Here is a 20,844-nt window from a genome sequence, read left to right on the forward strand (position 1 = left end):
CTGGTGATTTCCTTCTAATGAAGAGAATATGACAAAAGTGATGAGATATCTACCACTTCCCTGATCATGTTATATAAGACTCCCCTTTATTACATCTTAGAAGACTGTATCTTAGGGACCTAAGCAGATATTCTGCTGTGAAGTAAGCAACCACGTTTAGGAAGTCCACGTGGCAAGGAATGGTAGGAGGCCTCCAGCAGGCAGCAAAAAGCAGTGACAAGAGCTTTGAGGACCCATCTTTCTTCTCCAAACAGAATAAGCCTGATTTATTTCTTTTATACTTTGGATTCTATACACAATTCATTGGAGGAAAGTTCTGCTTTAAAAGAAAACACAACTTTGAAAACCACAGATCTTTCAGTTTTATCGTTTTACAGATGAGAGAAGTAAAGCCTGATTCAATTAATGTATTTCTGAGTATTCACCTTGTTTACATACAGCATTTTGCTACCCACATCAAAGCACATAGATATAAGTAGGACATGGTTCTTCACTTTAAGAATTCTGTAACTTGATGTTGAATGTTAGTAACCAGTTCAAAGCCACAGAACTGGTTATTCTTTTGTTTTGATTGACAGTGGCTTGTATTATCCTATAATAAAAGTTATAAACTATTGCCTCCAAAGGCTGTAAGGGGAAATTACTGAAGAGGTAAAGATGCTTTTAAAAAAATTTTTTTTAGTAGTTTCATTACATGGATTGTTTTTTAAACCATATTGGCTGTGATCCCTAATTGTCGCCCCCACACACTTTATCACGTCTGGGTGCTGAATGGTAAATATAGAAATGGTTAACATTTGTTGAGAACCTACTGTGTGCCTGGCATTGGCCTAACTTTTATATTTAATCCTTGCAATACCCGTTCTGGTATTACTCCATTTGTCCTGGGCTAGCTGTTCCCTGAGTGGTTAAGAGAACTTCCAAAGTTGCAGAACTACTGAGAGACAGGGCCTCAGTAAGTACTTGTTGAATAAGGAGTGGAATAAGATTCAGTTCCCTGTTTTAAATTATGGAACAATTTACACTCAATAAAGTGCACAGAATTTAAGGGTTCAGTTCTATGAGCTTTGACAGTTATGCACACCCATGTAACTACTACCCCAATCAAAATACAGAACATTTCCAAAAAATGTCCTCATGCCTCCTTCCAGTCAGTATCAGAAATCAGCTTCTGATTTCTATCACCATAGATTAGTTGTTTTGCCGAAGTTTAGTATTATGAGGCTTTTTTCAAATTTTAGCCATCATACTGGCTAAGATGCGAAACCAAGTAAAATTGTATTTTGTTATTTTAGTTTGCATTTTCCTAATTATTAATGATGTTGACTATCTTTTTATATGATTATTGGCCATGTTTATGTCTCCTTTTATAAAGTATTTTGCTTATTTTGAATTGGGGTGCTTGTCTGTGTGGTGCTATCTTTAAAGTTCTTTATATAGTCTAAAGATGAATTATTGCACAGATATATGTATTACAAATATTTTCTCCAGTCTGTGGCTTGCATATTCATGTTTAATAGTGTCTTTTGATGAGTGGAAATTTTTTAAAATTTTCATTGAAGTTCAATTTATAAATTTCTTCATTTATGTTTAAAGCTTTGTGTGTCCTTATAAAAAAAAATTCTGTCTGTTCCAAGGTTGTAAAGATGTTCTCATTTGTTTTCTTCTAGAAACTGTATGGAGTGAGGAAGGGATTTAGATATCAAAATTCAATTGTTCAAGCACCATTTGATACAGATTCTCATTCCCTCAGAGAATTTCCTTGGCAACTTCTCAGTTCGTTTTTTCCCAATACACTTTACTGAGAAATAGTTTGTGTAAAATAGACTGCCTCCATTTAAAGGGTACAGTTTGAAGAGTTCTGACAAGTATATAATCCCACAAAACCACCATCACAATCAAGATAGAGAACACTTCCATAACCCCTATATTAGTTTGCTAGAGGTACCATAATAAAGTACCACCAACTGGGTGGTTTAAGCAACACAATTTTATTCACTCACAATTCTGGAGGCTAGAAGTCTGAGACTAAATTGTCAGCAAGGTTGGTGTCTATTGAGACCCCTTGCCTTAGCTTATAGATGGTTGTCTTCTTCTGTGCCTTCACGTGATCTTTTCTCTGTGTATGTCTGTGTCCCAATCCCATCTGTTAAGGACATCTTTTAAGGACACCAGTCACATTGAATTAGGGTCCACCATAATGACCTCATTGTAACTTAATTACCTCTTCAAAAACCCTATCTCCAAAACAGTCATATTCTGAAGAGGGTTAAGACTTTAACATATGCAGTTTTAGAGGACACAGCTCAGCCCATAACACCCCCAAAAGATTCTTTATGCTCTTATGTAGTCCATTCCACCCTCTACCCCCACCCGAAAACTACCACTGATCTGTTTTTGCCACTATAGATTTGTTTTCATTTTATATAAGCAGAATCATGCATATATTCTATTTCATATTTGCCTTCCTTCCCTCACATAATTTTGAGAATCATCCATGGTGTTGCATTTATAAGTAACGTAATACTGTTGATTATTGAGTAGTATTCCATTGGATGCATATACCACATTTTGTTTATCCATTCATATTTGGGTGGTCTCCAGTTGGTGGCTATTATGAATAAAAGTGTTGTGAGCATTTGTATACAATTCTTTTTGTGGACTCGTTTTCACATTTATCTTAGGCAATTATCTAGGAGTGGAATGGCCAAGCCATGTGTTAGTTGTATGATTAATTTTTTTAAAATGCCTAATAGATTTCCAAACTGGCTGTGTCATTTTATATTTGCACCAGCAGTATATGTGTATTCATTTGTTTTATATCTGACTGATATTTGGTATGAATATTCCTTTTTAATTTTATTCATTTGAGTGAGTGTGCTCAGTTAATTTACAACCTCAGTCTTTGTGGCTAGTCCATAAAACCTATAAGAAAAAGGATTCTCTCTTTTACATAACTGTATTCTTAGAGTTTAAGAGCTGTTTAATAAAGAGTTGTTTGGTAGATATGTATTGATTCAAAGGACTTTTCCCTATTATTTTCCCTGCTTACTAGTAAATGATTGCATTATTGAGCCTCTGCTATAATCACAGCACCATGCTTAGCTTTATTAGAAGCATAGATCTTAAAATCAAATGGAGGAAGATGCAGAGCAAGGTTACTATATGACTGATGGAAATATCAGTCATGCTTTAAGAGAGTTATAAGCAGCATGCTCTGGAAAGTGAATGACCCCTGGGGAATGGTTGGGTAATCTGGAAACTGAGAAAAAGGAAGAAATGAAAAACCCGCTGGGTTAAGTCCATTCCCTTGAAACTGGCATCTTATTGCTTACCTATCTACAAGATTAAACATAATCGTACTTGGGGAGTTCTATTTTGAGAAATAAGAAATCCTGCTTTCAACAGTTACCATTTTTAAATAAGTCAACATGTGCCAGGCACTGTGCAAAAGTCTTACAGGTGTTATTTCACTTAATCTTCCTGAAATCCCTGTGAAGGAGCTATTTAATCCCTCACTTTTCAGATTAGGAGCCCTAAGTTTAGAAAGGCAAAATGAACCTTGCTCAAGAGCATATAGCTAATAATTGGTGGAATTGGGATTCAACAGGTTGGTGAACTTTGACTCTCCTTCTCTGTATCATTTTATTGCAGACAGAGAGGAGAAGTTAGGAGGGTGGATGGAAGCCTCTGAGTGTAGCTGTCTTAAAGACAGTTTTGCTGTCCTTGTATTATGTCAGTAGTATAATTTTCAAAATAATTTTAGTCCCTTAAATTTAATTCTTCGACTTAGATGTTTGTGGAATCATTCAAGAGGCTATTTTAAATGCAACACAGTTGATGATAACCTGAGATAATTGGTAAAAGTGTAGTAAAAAATACTATTAAAATTACCCTTTTTAAAACCTGTAAATGCCAATACTTTGTAGAAATATTTTGTAAAACATAATGCATAATTTGTTTAAGGAGCAGTGTATATGCCCACCTATGAAGAACAGATTATAGAATTGATTTAGATAATTCAGGAAAAAACCACACCTTTGCTTAAACTGCCTGTCTGAAGCTTGTCAGAGTGATATTCAGGTAAGAATTAGTTAAGTACTTCAATTTTCCACTTGATTGGATGTGACGAGACATAGCCAGAATGACTTGTGGCCAGAATGACTTGTGGATTTGTTCTGGAATTCTTAAGAATAAATATTATTTTAAGACTCATATTTTATAGAGTTTTATCTCTGTTTATTATGCCACTGAGTCATTTTTCTGAACTTCTGATTTACATGCATCATATAAATGTATTTAAATAATATTCTGCTTCATGATTTTCAGCTGCTGGTAACATTAATCAAGACAAATCCCCAAATGTTGTAATTTTCCACTCTCTTACTGATTCAAACAACTTGAATCACTGGATTCTATCAATGCCTTCTTGGATTTCACAGGTCAACAGTACTAAGGTTTTAATTGAAGTAATTTCTCACTTGAGACCCAGAATGCAGCTACTCGTACAAATGAATGAGATTATATGGTGGCCAAAATGCTGCTACCATATTTTTGAGTACTTTTCAATATGAACTTGGAAATTTTTATTTACTATCAAGGATTGGCAAGCTTTTTCCATAAAGGGCCAGACAGTAAATATTTTAGGCTTATGGAGCCACAGCTCAATTTTGCCCTTGCTGTGCAGAAGCAGCATAGACAATACATAAATGAACAACCATGGCCGTGTCCAATAAATTTCACTGTGGACATGGAAATGTGAATATCATTTACTTTTCGTGTGCCATGAAATGCTCTTCTTTTTGTGCTTTTCAACCATTAAAAAATGTAAAACCATTCTTAGGTTGTGGCTGTACAAAGGCAAACCCTAGGCTGGATTTGGCCAACAAGGCCACTGTTTGCTGACTCCTGATATAGAAGCTCAAATAATTTATGTATTTTTCTTGGTTGTAACTACTACTGGACAAAAAGGAGAAAGTTTTCTAAAAAGCAGCCACAGGATTCTTTATTAAGATGTATTTCACACTGTTCTATCTGACATTTTTTTTTCTGATGTCTTTCTCTAATTCTATACCTTCGAGAGATGAAATACATTTTTTTTGTATTCTTTCCTTGATGCATTCTAATTCATAGCTCCCTTGTGCTGCCATGTGATTTGCAGTCCTTGTTAATCTTGTGGTCTTGACACCTTTCTTACTCCTATATAAAGCCCGTTAATTATAAATGCTTTACCCATGCAACTATTAAAACAATGTATGCAATGAATAACCAATTAACATTTTATATTTTCTAAAACTAGAAAGGAGCAAAGTTAAAACTGCTTTATAATGGCAGAAATTAACTGGGAAGTTTGTTTCTATTTTCAGGATGGTTATAGCAACAGCATTCAATTCTAATAGTTTCAGTAGTATGGATAAACTAGCACATATATTTTATTATGTTGAATTCTCATATCCAACGGAGTTCTATTCAGTTTTATTACCTGTATGTTTTGTTATGGTCTGAGGTCAAGAAGAAAACTGTGAATGAGTTTTCTATAATTTCCTTGTACAACACAAGGGTTTGTCAGATAAAGTAGTACTTATGTGACAATTATAGGAATTGTTACATAAATGTTTTTGTTGCTTTTTGGGCCCTGAAAAATTAACGCATGAAAAATTCGTATCTGTGGTAGGCACAGAAAGTTTCATTGCATTCTATGTTTCTAAGCTGGGGATCTGACCTTTCTATCTAGAAGATTTTTAGGATCTTCTGCTTATTAAATTGTAACTTTCTCCCTGTTTGCTGCTCCAGGTCTCACTCTGCTTTCTCTCCCGCCTCCTTTTTCTCGAGGCTTTGGGCTCCTTGTGGGCCTGCACGGCACAGAGGCCCCCTCCGCTGCTGCAGCCTATTGCAGATTTCCAGAAAAGTGTGGACCTCTCTTCTCAACCAAATTTCTGCCTTCTGTTTTTCTTGGTATTATGGGTTTACACGTTGCTAGTTATTAACCGTAATTCTCACGGTGCCTCAGGAGGGAGAGGAGATACAGGTGCCTCTGCTCAGCCTGCTGACTGCGCCCAGCAGTCCTCCAGGTGTGCCTCCCCGTGCTGCCCTGCTGCCCCCAAATAGTCCTTTTGAGTGAGATTTGCATGTGTGTTTTCATTTAAAAGTTATCAACTGAAATTGCAATGAACTTCAGAAAATTATTTAAATTTTTTAACAAATATAACTTCAAAGGGGAAACTACTACATATACATGTGATACATGTTTGGAGCAATATGCCAAATATCATCTTAATACATTGATGAAAATGGTTTTGACCTACCAGATCCCCCAAAAGGGTCCTGAGAACCCCCAGGGTCTATGTATCTTACTTTGAAAATCTTTGGATTACATATTAATTTCATTATCGTTTTATAGCATAAATAGACTTTAGAAAATGTATTAGGGAATACATTTGAATTACAATTTGTGCACCAAGTATATGCTGTTTTTTCTCAAAGGGTCCTTCTTGCTGGGAAGATGTCTTAAGCCCAAACCGGATGAGTGGTGAATGCCAGTCTCCAAACTGCCCTGGGACTAGAGCAGTAAGTACTGGTCAAATATGTTCTTTCATTATGGCATCTCCAGTGTTTACTAGGAAATGAGATTAGAGACAAAACACTAATTGATTCTTCCCATCCACTTTTATATTTACAAAAAGTGTTATAAGATTCAAAAGTGTTCATAATATTCACCAAAAATTCTGCCTGTATCATTGCCTTGCAGTGTCACTTTCCTAGAGACTTAACCACTTTGGGTCATTATGTTGAAACATGACAATTTAAATTCCTCACAAGGTGATATTCATGGAATATAAAGAAGATCCTGTTCGGAGTCTGACAACAGAAAATAACAAAGCTGTAATGTTCATCTTTTTCCTAATGCTGTGATATTTTACATTTACATTCCATATCATTCAAAATTGCTCCTTCTACCTTTCTTAGCAGTTTTCTGAAATAGTGGGCTGTTAGAAAATTTAGAATGAATGACCAGCTGTAAATGGGATCCCCATCCTCTGTTCTCTGCAATCCATTTTGTCTTTGCAAACATATACCATATGTTTCACATAGAGAAGGTATTTCTGGAATGAGAGCCTAAGCACTGAAGTTATTTTTTAAATAATTTTATTATTATTATGGTCATGTTTATAATTTGTGTATTATACTTTTTACTTTGAAAATCCTTGGGTCCATCATAATCTGATTATATATATTTTCTGAGCTGTAAATACTCTTACGGCACCAGCACAAATGTCAAGTTAGTTCACAAACTGTCACAGCCAGCTGGCAGTTAATATCTTCTCTAAGGAACAAAGTCTGTCAACAGCAACAGGTAGAGTGTTTGAGCTAGGATCACTAGATGTGTCTTCTCTCTCCAATCTGCTGGATGATTGCAAGGCTACAGAGACAGCAGTGAGCAGCAGTAATGATCATTCTCCATCAAACAGGACTAGGGACACTGAACAGCTTTTTATTAATGCAAATCTTGAAGAAAAATAATGACTTGTGCGTCACTCGCTGTTATCGAGGCACAATACAGTCTTGCAAGTTTGCTATTGGGATGAAATTAAAGTATACATACTTTGTAGTACAGATTTCTTAAGTATAATAGTATTTGCGTGTATATATGTGGATGTAGTATGCATATATTATAGTATACATGCCATGTAGATATAATTACATTTAATAATAATTTAAATCCTCTGGTGTATGTCACATTATTATCTCCATATCATCTTTACAGCAATGTGAGCTCCTTTGAAAATCTACTTCAGTCATTGACAGTCTGACTGCCTCTGTGTACCTTCATATTAATTGGGAGGATTCAGCATCGCAGGATAGACAATCTCGCATCTTTAAGGATTTAGCTTCAAACTGGTCACAGGGCTACTGTGTTGCTAGGGCTGAGAATCAGGACCTTTGCTTGCTGAATATTCACCTCGCCTATTTATCAGTATACAGAGCTTCGTCTAAATCAGTTTATACTGAAGCTTTATTTCAGACAGCATGGTGAACTGACACCCTAAAAAATCCTTGCAGTGCACACTATATAAAAGTAATGAATTGAATTCCTAACACATATTTTTAAAGAACAGCTGAGCTGACAACATAGTAAGGAAAAGGTCATATGCCAAAACGTAAGAGAAGGCTAGACTCCAGAAAGGAAACTGTGTAAGCTAAAGCCACTCACCACCGGGGGTTACAGCCTCAGACCAGGCAAACGCTGGAGACTGCTGGTGAGTTTAGGGCCTCATCAAGGTGGAAAGTGAAACCATAGAATTCTACATGAAGAACCTCCTGGAAAACATGATTTCTTCCTGGGATCAAGTGGAGAGAGGAAGGTGCTGGGGATAGTTGCCTATTTTGTTTTCACTCTAGGTAGAAATGTTACTCCTAAGAATCTGTAAGCACAGATCCATCTTTACCTGAGTTTGGGGCTAAATTTTACTCTTTCTGTGTGTGCTTATATAAAGTCCTGAGTCTAGAATGTTGTTTAGGGTGGCCATGAGTTGGCAGTGCCAGGAACTGGGCTGAGACTAACCCACATCCTCCCAAGGAGACCTGTGCTCTCAAATGAGTCCTAAAATAATTCCCTCAGATAAAGTTTCACAGAGCATGACCTAACAATCAGAAAAATCACAGATGGAAGCATGCCATCATGAATGACAGCGAGCAGAGTTCAAACCTGGAAAGAACACAGAGATTAAAGTTGCCTGGGAAAGACTATAAGTATGTTTAATGTGTTTAAAAAATGAAAGCGCACATATGATTAAAAAACAAAAGACTATCAGAAATATCCAGTCAGATTAAAAGATTAAATACACACACTCAAACATGCATACCCACATGTACATACATGCACACAATAACATGAGAAATTCTAGAATTAAAAACTATAATAATTGACACAAAATTGCCTAAATGGGCTAAACAGCAGGTAAGTAGGTGAAAGAGCAATTCTAACTTAGATCTGAAATTTACCCTGATAAAATTACTCAAAATGCAGGCAGAAAATATAACAGATTTAAAATATAATAGAGAAGTTAAACAATATGGTGGATAAAATTAGATTTCCAGAAGAAAATAATAGAGAGAATAGTGGAAAGGTAATATTTTAAAAGATAACAAAGCAGAGCTTTCCACAATTTTTAAGACTCAAGAATCCCGAGGAGTAGGAATAAAATGAAAGCCCCACCTAAATCAATCACTGAAATTGCAGAACAGAAAGATTCTAAAAGCAGCAGAATGAAGAAGACTGGTTACTACACAGGAGAAACAATCGATAGTTATTAAACCAACAGCAACATCAGAAGGCAGATGACACAAGAACAATATCTTCAAAATGTTGAAAGAAAATAAATGCTAAACTAAAATTGTATTTAAGAAAAACTTTTTAAAAACAAAAGACAAGATCAACAACCAAAAAGACATTTTCAGGTAAACAGAAACTCAGGGAATTAACTTCCATCTAAACCTTTCAAATATTTTTAAGTTAAATTATTTCAGAAAGAAAGAAAATGATCCCAGAAGGAAAGCCTAAAATGCGAGAAGGAATGATTGGAAAAAATGTAGAGAAACCTAAACAAAATGTAACAATCAGTATGATAATAATTGATTAGCAGAAATATATGCAAAGATAAATAAAGTTTCTGGACAATATTGCATATAAGCATCGAACATAAAGTTAAAGCATTCTAGGATCTTTGTACTTTTCACCACAAAGGAAAGACAGTGACTAAAATTAAACTTGTTTTTGGTACATGAATGTTCATAGCAGCTTTGTTTGTAACAGTGCACACTGGAAATAACCCACATGTCTAACAACAGGTGAGTGTGTAGACAAACTGGAAGAGCCGTACAGTGGTTTACTGCTCAGTGATAAAAAGGAAGTCACTGTTGACACACACTACAACCCGGATGGTTCACAGAATAATTATGCTAGTGAGAGAAGCCAAACAAAAAAAGGAGATGCTGTGTGATTCCAGTTATGTGAAATTCTAGAAAACACAAGCAATCTACAGTGATAGAAAATAGATCAGTAGTTGCCTAGGGACTGGGTCGAGGCAAGTAGAGCATGAGGATGGGACTCAAAAGGGCCCAAGGAATCTTTGGGGATGAGAAATTGTTCAGTATCTTAATTGTGGTGTTGGCTTCATGGATGTATATGTATGTCAAAACGTAGGCTATTTATCCATGTGCAGTTTATTTGATGTTAATGATACCCCAGGAAAGCTATAAAATAACAATGCTAACATTTTATACAATTATGAGATTTCACATAAAAATTCAAACCTCAAGCTCATCCTGAAAAGCCATAAGATCAGGCAGCTCTGCGTTGGCCTCTTAGCCAGAGTTCCTCACCCCCGTGCACTCCTCAGCTGGCTGCCGATGTGTGTTAGTGAACTTGAAGGCTTTCCTCTGGTGTGTAATTCTGAGGACACCTCACACTCCCGACACGTTTGGGGTTCTTCTCTCTTGTGAATTGTCTGGTGGTGAATAGGCTGCTTCTCCTCAAAGGCCTTTCTGAACACCATGAGTTTATAGGTTCAGGCCTGGGTCTCATGTGCCTTGGCCAGGTTCAAGTCCTTGCTGTCCAGTGTCCAGGCTTCCTCACCATGCCCCTGCTGGGGGACCATGTGGGGTTGGGGGCCTCAAGTCCCAGGGAGGGCAGGAGTGAAAATTCGTCCAGTGCACAGCATGGTAGATGCCCCTCAGGGTGTTGTCACAAAACCCCTCTTCTCCCAGGAGGGGCTCACAACCACACCCTGCAAGGTCATGGGTCCCATGCCAGGTTCATCACCTCCAAGTTCAGATGACTTCATCTGAACCATGACCTGGGGCCTCCTCAGAAGCTGTCCCGTATAACCCACTGGGAAGCAATTCCTACCCCAGTGATCTAGTTATACCAGTCATTTTTAACACGAAACTTAAGTTAAAAATGCATTTAAATTGTATAGAATTACCATCTAGGGGATTGAAATACAATACAGGTGTCAAGTTAGAAAGAAGGAAGGGCGGGAGGGAGGGAGGGAGGAAGGAAGGAAGGAAGGAAGGAAGGAGGGAGGGAGGGAGGGAGAGAAGGAAGGAAGGAAGGAAGGAAGGAAGAAAGAAAGAGGGAGAGAGTGAATTAGAGGAAAATGGGACAAATAAGTAGCACACACCGAAAAAAAAAAAAAGAGGTAGAAATAAAACCAAATATAACAGTTAATGAAATTAAATGTAAATGGACTAACTAAAGTTTAGAAGACAGATTATTAGACTGGATTAAGAGAAGAAAGTCCAGCTTTATGGAGGTTACAAAAGGTATACCTAAAACATACGAGAACAAAAATATTGAAAGTGGAAGAATGGAAAATGATGTACCACAAAAATAGTCACCGAGCACAGCTGTTGAAACTATTTTAATTGCATATAAAATAGATATAGGGAAAAAAAGCATTATTAAAAGTTAAGAAACATTATTAAAAATAGATTTTGATAAAAGGTTCAATAACCCAGGAAGATATAGTAGTTTAAAAATTGTATGATCTCAATAACATGGATGTAAAATACATTAAGGACAAATTGTTAGAATTAACAAATTGTACAGATGAAGCTGCAACCATGAGGGAAGATAGTGAGCTAACTCTCTGAGGAGTTGAGGGCTCCGGCAGTGCAAACTCAGGAAGCCATAGCCTACCAACACAACCACTGAGCAGGGTGGCATCCTGAGTGCTACACCCAACCATGGGGGGCACCCCTTTTTTGAGCACATATGGAACATTTCAACAACTGATCATGTTTTAAGTCATTTAAATATCAATAATGGAAACATAACCCTAAAAACCTCTTAAACATGGAAATGCAATTAACTTAGTCAATAAAAAAAATCCAAATGGAAATATGGGATCAAACAATAATGAAAATATAACACATATCAAATATTTTGGGATGCAGCTAAATTAGTATTTAAAGGGAGTATTTAGAACCATAAATGCTACTTTTATAAAAGAAGAGAGGATAACATTATTTAAAGATATTGTTTAAGAAAGGAGGAAAAAATTGTCATATCCAACTATTTTTTCCCCATATCTAACGAACATAAATAAATGTTGGTTAAATAAAGGAAATGAAGGTATGCACACTTCTGAATAACTATACCAGTGGGTGGGCAGAATTGCTCAATATGAGACGTTTAATTCCTTCTTCTTTGCTCTTAAAACCATTTTTCTGGATTGTATTTTTACAGTTCAGCTAAATGTAAACCATGATTTCTATTTTCTAAAGCATTGTGTGTGGTGTTTGTTTCTTAAGAAGGTGAGAAGATAGGCACTTTAAGTAGTTTATCATATTTTAATTTGTAGAGTATTTTAAATTTTGACAGTATTTTATACACTATGTATTATATTATTATAAAAATGTTTAATTTCTATCACTTTAATAAAATATCCATATATTTAAAATTCAAAAGAGCAGGGTCTATAATGTATTCTTAATTAATATTTAGGCACTTAAAGGTAATTTAACTAGATCATTTTAAATAGCAGTAAACTTTCACCTTGGTTTTTAAGACTACAAATATAAACTTGACCCTACCTACACTTTAGACAGAGAAATCTGAAACAAATTCAGTTCTACACTAGTCACTGTTATCTTAGCAGGAGCATCACATTAGTTCTGAAAGGCATCTTACCTTATTATAAAAAGAATTCTAGTCAACTCCAAGGGTGTGTGCTTGAGATTAAGAGGGACAGAATCAATTAGGATTTTTTTTCCATTAGTGAAATTAATTCAACTTTGGATATGATATAGACTTTAAGTTTTCTGTGTAAATCTTCATTTTATATTTTACCTATGATACCTTAAACAATGAAGATATTTGTGTTTGTATGTGCGTTGGAGGATATATATTTTTCTTACTTGCACACATGTAAGCTAACGCAGACCCAGAAGCCTTACTCTCTAGGAATTATTCCTGAGTTCTGAATCATAACTTTTAAAAGTGAGTATTACCTGTCCATCAAACACTCTCCTGTGAAGACATTTGGCTTAGTGGTGCTTTTGTGGTAATGAAGGGTTTCTTAGCCAACTGTGAGATTGTTGCTTTTTCCCTCACGTCTGACAGTGGGGTTTCGGATAAGGGATAGTCCCTGGGATGAAAAAGAAATCAATTATATCTTGTCTTAGTCTGTTCAGTCTGCTATACCAAAAATACCACAAATTGGGCGGCTTATAAACAACAAATACTTATTTCTCACAGCTGTGGAGGATGGAAGTCCAAGGTTAAGGCACCAACAGATTCAGTGTCTGTTGAGAGCCCCCTTCCTGAGCCTTAGATGGCTGTCTGCTCATTGTGTCCTCAAGTGGTGGACAGGGTGAGGGAGCTCTCAGGAGTCTCTTTTAATAAGGGCTCTGACTTCATGACCTAATCACCTTCTAAAGGCCCCAACTCCAAATACCATCACAGTGGGAAACAGGTTTCAATATATGAATTTGGGGAAAACACAGACATTCAGATCGTAGCAAACCTCAAAGTAATAAATAACCAAGGTCATGATTTTTATGCTTATTAAGGGGTGTTGATTTCACTACTCAGCCTATAGCATACATTATATTTTATGTTTTTGAGAAGTAATATTTACTGAAATTCTGTGTAAAACAATACAAAACTTTCTTTTTTAGATTGCTTGATTTTGACCAGAGTTAAGCTCTTTTACATAGAACTTTTCTTTATTATCAGAAACAGTAGAGATGAATCTGTTAAAATAGCTCAAAGACTTATTTCAAGTGAAGCTTGATACTAAAAACTATCCCCTGAATTATAATAAATGACATAATTATTAAACTCAGTACAGCAAACGGAGAGTTTTCATCTTACTCAACATGCAATTTATTTCTTGCATTGTCCCTGTTAGGCTCAGTATATGTCAACTGGCACATTAGTTTGAATACAAGTTAATTAATATTCATAGTCTCTATCTTTGATTTCATCTTCTGGGAAGATGTTGACCAGAACAAAATGAATAGTAAATAAGTGTCACCTAATACTGTACATTTTTTTAATTTATAGGTCATTTGCATATTTTATGTCTGAAAAGTTTCTTATTAATGTTTTAGTTTAATCGAATTACTATCCTTGAAGGGCTCTGTGTTTCTTTTGGTTGCTTTTTGTTGTTGTTTTAGGCTTGATTGGGATCTCACAAAATGAGTCTCAGGATTTTTCAGGATGGTTTCCTGGTATAAACTATATGTTCTTATTTTTTCCAGTATCTAATAATAATGGAAGGTTGGCTTCGTTTCGTTTTTAAGAAAAGATCTGAGGTTGACCAAGTGTCCCTGAGGTAGTCACAAATGAAAGCCTTTTTTTGCACAATGTAAAAGGAGCTCCATATTCTTATGTTGCCCAAACTCATCTGCATAATGCAATAACCAACGTGGCACAAACATCTCCAAATATGTATTTAAACAATCCCAACCCTTGTGGTTCCAGGAGAGCCATTGAAACCAAAGGGCTGCTGGGTGCTTAAACGTGGAGGGTGGAGAATGGAAACAAGTAAAAGAGGAAAGAACACATTGACTCCTCTCTCATTCTGCCCTGCTCTGGTCAAAGAGAAATGGTCTCCCTGTCCTTACACTGTTCCCTACAGTCATATTTTCTAAATTCTAAATAAAATTGAATTCTGAAAGTTTTGCAGTCAAACTCAGATTATGATTGAATGGTATCTAAGTGGGACAAAATGTTCTTTGTTTTCTGACATGCAATTTGGGTGACAAACTAGAAACTTCTTATAGCATTTTTCAAAAACTGATCAAGTATTCAGACTCAAGGACAGTTCATTTCTTTTTTTTTTTTTTTAACTTATTTTATTTTTTTGCTTTATAACAAATGTAATCAGTTATACATATACATATGTTTCCATATCCCCTCCCTTTTGCGTCTCCCTCCCACCCTCCCTATCCCACCCCTCCAGGCGGTCACAAAGTACCGAGCTGATCTCCCTGTGCTATGCGGCTGCTTCCCACTAGCTATCTACCTCACGTTTGGTAGTGTATATATGTCCATGCCGCTCTTTCACTTTGTCACAGCTTACCCTTCCCCCTCCCCATATCCTCAAGTCCATTCTCTAGTAGGTCTGTGTCTTTATTCCTGTCTTACCCCTATGTTCTTCATGACATTTTTTTTTCTTAAATTCCATATATATGTGTTAGCATACAGTATTTGTCTTTCTCTTTCTGACTTACTTCACTCTGTATGACAGACTCTAGGTCTATCCACCTCATTACAAATAGCTCAATTTCATTTCTTTTTATGGCTGAGTAATATTCCATTGTATATATGTGCCACATCTTCTTTATCCATTCATCCGATGATGGACACTTAGGTTGTTTCCATCTCCGGGCTATTGTAAATAGGGCTGCTATGAACATTTTGGTACATGTCTCTTTTTGAATTATGGTTTTCTCAGGGTATATGCCCAGTAGTGGGATTGCTGGGTCATATGGTAGTTCTATTTGTAGTTTTTTAAGGAACCTCCATACCGTTCTCCATAGCGGCTGTACCAATTCACATTCCCACCAGCAGTGCAAGAGTGTTCCCTTTTTTCCACACCCTCTCCAGCATTTATTGTTTCTAGATTTTTTGATGATGGCCATTCTGACTGGTGTGAGATGATATCTCATTGTAGTTTTGATTTGCATTTCTCTAATGAGTAAAGATGTTGAGCATCCTTTCATGTGTTTGTTGGCAGTCTGTATATCTTCTGTGGAGAAATGTCTATTTAGGTCTTCTGCCCATTTTTGGATTGGGTTGTTGGTTTTTTTGTTATTGAGCTGCATGAGCTGCTTATAAATTTTGGAGATTAATCCTTTGTCAGTTGCTTCATTTGCAAATATTTTCTCCCATTCTGAGGGTTGTCTTTTGGTCTTGTTTATGGTTTCCTTTGCTGTGCAAAAGCTTTTAAGTTTCATTAGGTCCCATGTGTTTATTTTTGTCTTTATTTCCATTTCTCTAGGAGGTGGGTCAAAAAGGATCTTGCTGTGATTTATGTCATAGAGTGTTCTGCCTATGTTTTCCTCTAAGAGTTTGATAGTGTCTGGCCTTACATTTAGGTCTTTAATCCATTTTGAGCTTATTTTTGTGTATGGTGTTAGGGAGTGATCTAATCTCATACTTTTACATGTCCCTATCCAGTTTTCCCAGCACCACTTATTGAAGAGACTGTCCTTTCTCCACTGTACATTCCTGCCTCCTTTATCAAAGATAAGGTGACCATATATCCGTGGGTTTAACTCTGGGCTTTCTATCCTGTTCCATTGATCTATCTTTCTGTTTTTGTGCCAGTACCATACTGTCTTGATGACTGTAGCTTTGTAGTATAGTCTGAAGTCAGGGAGCCTGATTCCTCCAGCTCCATTTTTCGTTCTCAAGATTGCTTTGGCTATTCGGGGTCTTTTGTGTTTCCATACAAATTGTGAAATTTTTTGTTCTAGTTCTGTGAAAAATGCCAGTGGTAGTTTGATAGGGATTGCATTGAACCTGTAGATTGCTTTGGGTAGTAGAGTCATTTTCACAATGTTGATTCTTCCAATCCAAGAACATGGTACATCTCTCCATCTATTTGTATCATCTTTAATTTCTTTCATCAGTGTCTTATAATTTTCTGCATACAGGTCTTTTGTCTCCTTAGGTAGGTTTATTCCTAGATATTTTATTCTTTTTGTTGCAATGGTAAATGGGAGTGTTTCCTTGATTTCACTTTCAGATTTTTCATCATCAGTATATAGGAATGCCAGAGATTTCTGTGCATTAATTTTGTATCCTGCGACTTTACCAAATTCATTGATTAGCTCTAGTAGTTTTCTGGTAGCATCTTTAGGATTCTCTATGTATAGTATCATGTCATCTGCAAACAGTGACAGCTTTACTTCTTCTTTTCCAATTTGGATTCCTTTTATTTCCTTTTCTTCTCTGATTGCTGTGGCTAAAACTTCCAAAACTAGGTTGAATAAGAGTGGTGAGAGTGGGCAACCTTGTCTTGTTCCTGATCTTAGTGGAAATGGTTTCAGTTTTTCACCATTGAGGACGATGCTGGCTGTGGGTTTGTCATATATGGCCTTTATTATGTTGAGGAAAGTTCCCTCTATGCCTACTTTCTGGAGGGTTTTTATCATAAATGGGTGTTGAATTTTGTCGAAAGCTTTCTCTGCATCTATTGAGATGATCATATGGTTTTTCTCCTTCAATTTGTTAATATGGTGTATCACGTTGATTGATTTGCGTATATTGAAGAATCCTTGCATTCCTGGAATAAACCCCACTTGATCATGGTGTATGATCCTTTTAATGTGCTGTTGCATTCTGTTTGCTAGTATTTTGTTGAGGATTTTTGCATCTATGTTCATCAGTGATATTGGCCTGTAGTTTTCTTTCTTTGTGACATCCTTGCCTGGTTTTGGTATCAAGGTGATGGTGGCCTCGTAGAATGAGTTTGGGAGTGTTCCTCCCTCTGCTATATTTTGGAAGAGTTTCAGAAGGATAGGTGTTAGCTCTTCTCTAAATGCTTGATAGAATTCGCCTGTGAAGCCATCTGGTCCTGGGCTTTTGTTTGTTGGAAGATTTTTTATCACAGTTTCAATTTCAGTGCTTGTGATTGGTCTGTTCATATTTTCTATTTCTTCCTGATTCAGTCTCGGCAGGTTGTGCATTTCTAAGAATTTGTCCATTTCTTCCAGGTTGTCCATTTTATTGGCATAGAGTTGCTTATAGTAATCTCTCATGATCTTTTGTATTTCTGTAGTGTCAGTTGTTACTTCTCCTTTTTCATTTCTAATTCTATTGATTTGAGTCTTCTCCCTTTTTTTCTTGATGAGTCTGGCTAATGGTTTATCAATTTTGTTTATCTTCTCAAAGAACCAGCTTTTAGTTTTATTGATCTTTGCTATCGTTTCCTTCATTTCTTTTTCATTTATTTCTGATCTGATTTTTATGATTTCTTTCCTTCTGCTAACTTTGGGATGTTTTTGTTCTTCTTTCTCTAATTGCTTTAGGTGCAAGGTTAGGTTGTTTATTCGAGATGTTTCCTGTTTCTTAAGGTGGGATTGTATTGCTATAAACTTCCCTCTTAGAACTGCTTTTGCTGCATCCCATAGGTTTTGGGTCGTCGTGTCTCCATTGTCATTTGTTTCTAGGTATTTTTTAATTTCCTCTTTGATTTCTTCAGTGATCACTTCGTTATTAAGTAGTGTATTGTTTAGCCTCCATGTGTTTGTATTTTTTACAGCTCTTTTCCTGTAATTGATATCTAGTCTCATAGCATTGTGGTCGGAAAAGATACTTGATACAATTTCAATTTTCTTAAATTTACCAAGGCTTGATTTGTGACCCAAGATATGATCTATCCTGGAGAATGTTCCATGAGCACTTGAGAAAAATGTGTATTCTGTTGTTTTTGGATGGAATGTCCTATAAATATCAATTAAGTCCATCTTGTTTAATGTATCATTTAAAGCTTGTGCTTCCTTATTTATTTTCATTTTGGATGATCTTTCCATTGGTGAAAGTGGGGTGTTAAAGTCCCCTACTATGATTGTGTTACTGTCGATTTCTCCTTTTATGGCTGTTAGTATTTGCCTTATGTATTGAGGTGCTCCTATGTTTGGTGCATAAATATTTACAATTGTTATATCTTCTTCTTGGATCGATCCCTTGATCATTATGTAGTGTCCTTCTTTGTCTCTTCTAGTAGTCCTTATTTTAAAGTCTATTTTGTCTGATATGAGAATTGCTACTCCAGCTTTCTTTTGGTTTCCATTTGCATGGAATATCTTTTTCCATCCCCTTACTTTCAGTCTGTATGTGTCTCTAGGTCTGAAGTGGGTCTCTTGTAGACAGCATATATATGGGTCTTGTTTTTGTATCCATTCAGCCACTCTGTGTCTTTTGGTGGGAGCATTTAGTCCATTTACATTTAAGGTAATTATCGATATGTATGTTCCTATTCCCATTTTCTTAATTGTTTTGGGTTCATTATTGTAGGTCTTTTACTTCTGTTGTGTTTCTTGCCTAGAGAAGTTCCTTTAGCATTTGTTGTAAAGCTGGTTTGGTGGTGCTGAACTCTCTCAGCTTTTGCTTTTCTGTAAACGTTTTAATTTCTCCATCAAATCTGAATGAGATCCTTGCTGGGTAGAGTAATCATGGTTGCAGGTTTTTCTCCTTCATCACTTTAAGTATGTCCTGCCACTCCCTTCTGGCTTGTAGAGTTTCTGCTGAGAGATCAGCTGTTATCCTGATGGGGATTCCCTTGTGTGTTATTTGTTGTTTTTGCCTTGCTGCTTTTAATATGATTTCTTTGTGTTTAATTTTTGACAGTTTGATTAATATGTGTCTTGGCGTATTTCTCCTTGGATTTATTCTGTATGGGACTCTCTGTGCCTCCTGGACTTGATTAACTATTTCTTTTCCCATATTAGGGAAGTTTTCAACTATAATCTCTTCAAATATTTTCTCAGTCCCTTTCTTTTTCTCTTCTTCTTCTGGAACCCCTATAATTCGAATGTTGGTGCGTTTAATGTTGTCCCAGAGGTCTCTGAGACTGTCCTCTGTTCTTTTCATTCTTTTTTCTTTATTTTGCTCTGCAGCAGTGATTTCCACTATTTTATCTTCCACCTCACTTATCCGTTCTTCTGCCTCAGTTATTCTGCTATTGATCCCATCTAGAGTATTTTTTATTTCATGTATTGTGTTTTTAATCGATGTTTGATTCATCTTTAGTTCTTCTAGGTCCTTGTTAACTGTTTCTTGCATTTTGTCTATTCTATTTCCAAGATTTTGGATCTGGGAAATAGAATCTTGGATCATCTTTACCATCATTATTCTGAATTCTTTTTCAGGTAGACTGCCTATTACCTCTTCATTTGTTAGGTCTGGTGGGTTTTTATCTTGCTCCTTCTCCTGCTGTGTGTTTTTCTGTCTTCTCTTTTTGCTTATGTTACTGTGTTTGGGGTCTCCTTTTTGCAGGCTGCCGGTTCGTAGTTCCCGTTGTTTTTGGTGTCTGTCCCCAGTGGCTAAGGTTGGTTTAGTGGGTTGTGTAGGCTTCCTGGTGGAGGGGACTAGTGCCTGTGTTCTGGTGGATGAGGCTGGATCTTGTCTTTCTGGTGGGCAGGTCCACGTCTGGTGGTGTGTTTTGGGGTGTCTGTGGACTTTTTATGATTTTAGGCCACCTCTCTGCTAATGGGTGGCGTTGTGTTCCTGTCTTGCTAGTTGTTTGGCTCAGGGTGTCCAGCACTGTAGCCTGCTGGTCGTTGAGTGAAGCTGGGTGCTGGTGTTGAGATGGAGATCTCTGGAAGATTTTCGCCGTTTGATATTATGTGGAGCTGGGAGGTCTCTTGTGGACCAGTGTCCTGAAGTTGGCTCTCCCACCTCAGAGGCACAGCACTGACTCTGGGCTCCTCAATTTGGGATGATGTGTTGTCTATTCATGTATTCCGCAGATGCAGGGTACATCAAGTTGATTGTGGAGCTTTAATCCGCTGCTTCTGAGGCTGCTGGGAGAGGTTTCCCTTTCTCTTCTTTGTTCTCACAGCTCCTGGGTCTCAGCTTTGGATTTGGCCCCGCCTCTGCGTGTAGGTCGCCGGAGGGCGTCTGTTCTTCGCTCAGATAGGACAGGGTTAAAGGAGCAGCCTCTTCGGGGACTCTGGCTCACTCAGGCCGGGCGGGAGGGAGGGGCACGGAGTGCGGGGCAAGCCTGCAGCGGCAGAGGTCGGCGTGACGTTGCACCAGCCCGAGGCGCGCCGTGCGTTCTCCCAGGGAAGCCGCCCCTGGATCCCGGGACCCCGGCAGTGGCG

The 20,844-nt window shown here is 37.0% G+C and overlaps 1 protein-coding gene across 7 annotated transcripts in view; it reads left to right on the plus strand.

Moving 5' to 3' along the window:
• Positions 1 to 20,844, plus strand: part of PRKN (parkin RBR E3 ubiquitin protein ligase) — a 1,310,471-nt gene that overhangs the window by 626,109 nt on the left and 663,518 nt on the right. For all 7 annotated transcript variants that reach the window (XM_082633515.1, XM_082633514.1, XM_082633517.1 and 4 more), the window contains exon 5: positions 6,484 to 6,567. In XM_082633515.1, coding sequence (XP_082489641.1) covers positions 6,484 to 6,567 — 84 coding nt within the window. The remainder of the gene's footprint in view (positions 1 to 6,483; positions 6,568 to 20,844) is intronic.

This window comes from Mesoplodon mirus (genome assembly GCF_964341445.2).
Source record: "Mesoplodon mirus genome assembly, chromosome: 10".
Taxonomy (NCBI): domain Eukaryota; kingdom Metazoa; phylum Chordata; class Mammalia; order Artiodactyla; family Ziphiidae; genus Mesoplodon; species Mesoplodon mirus.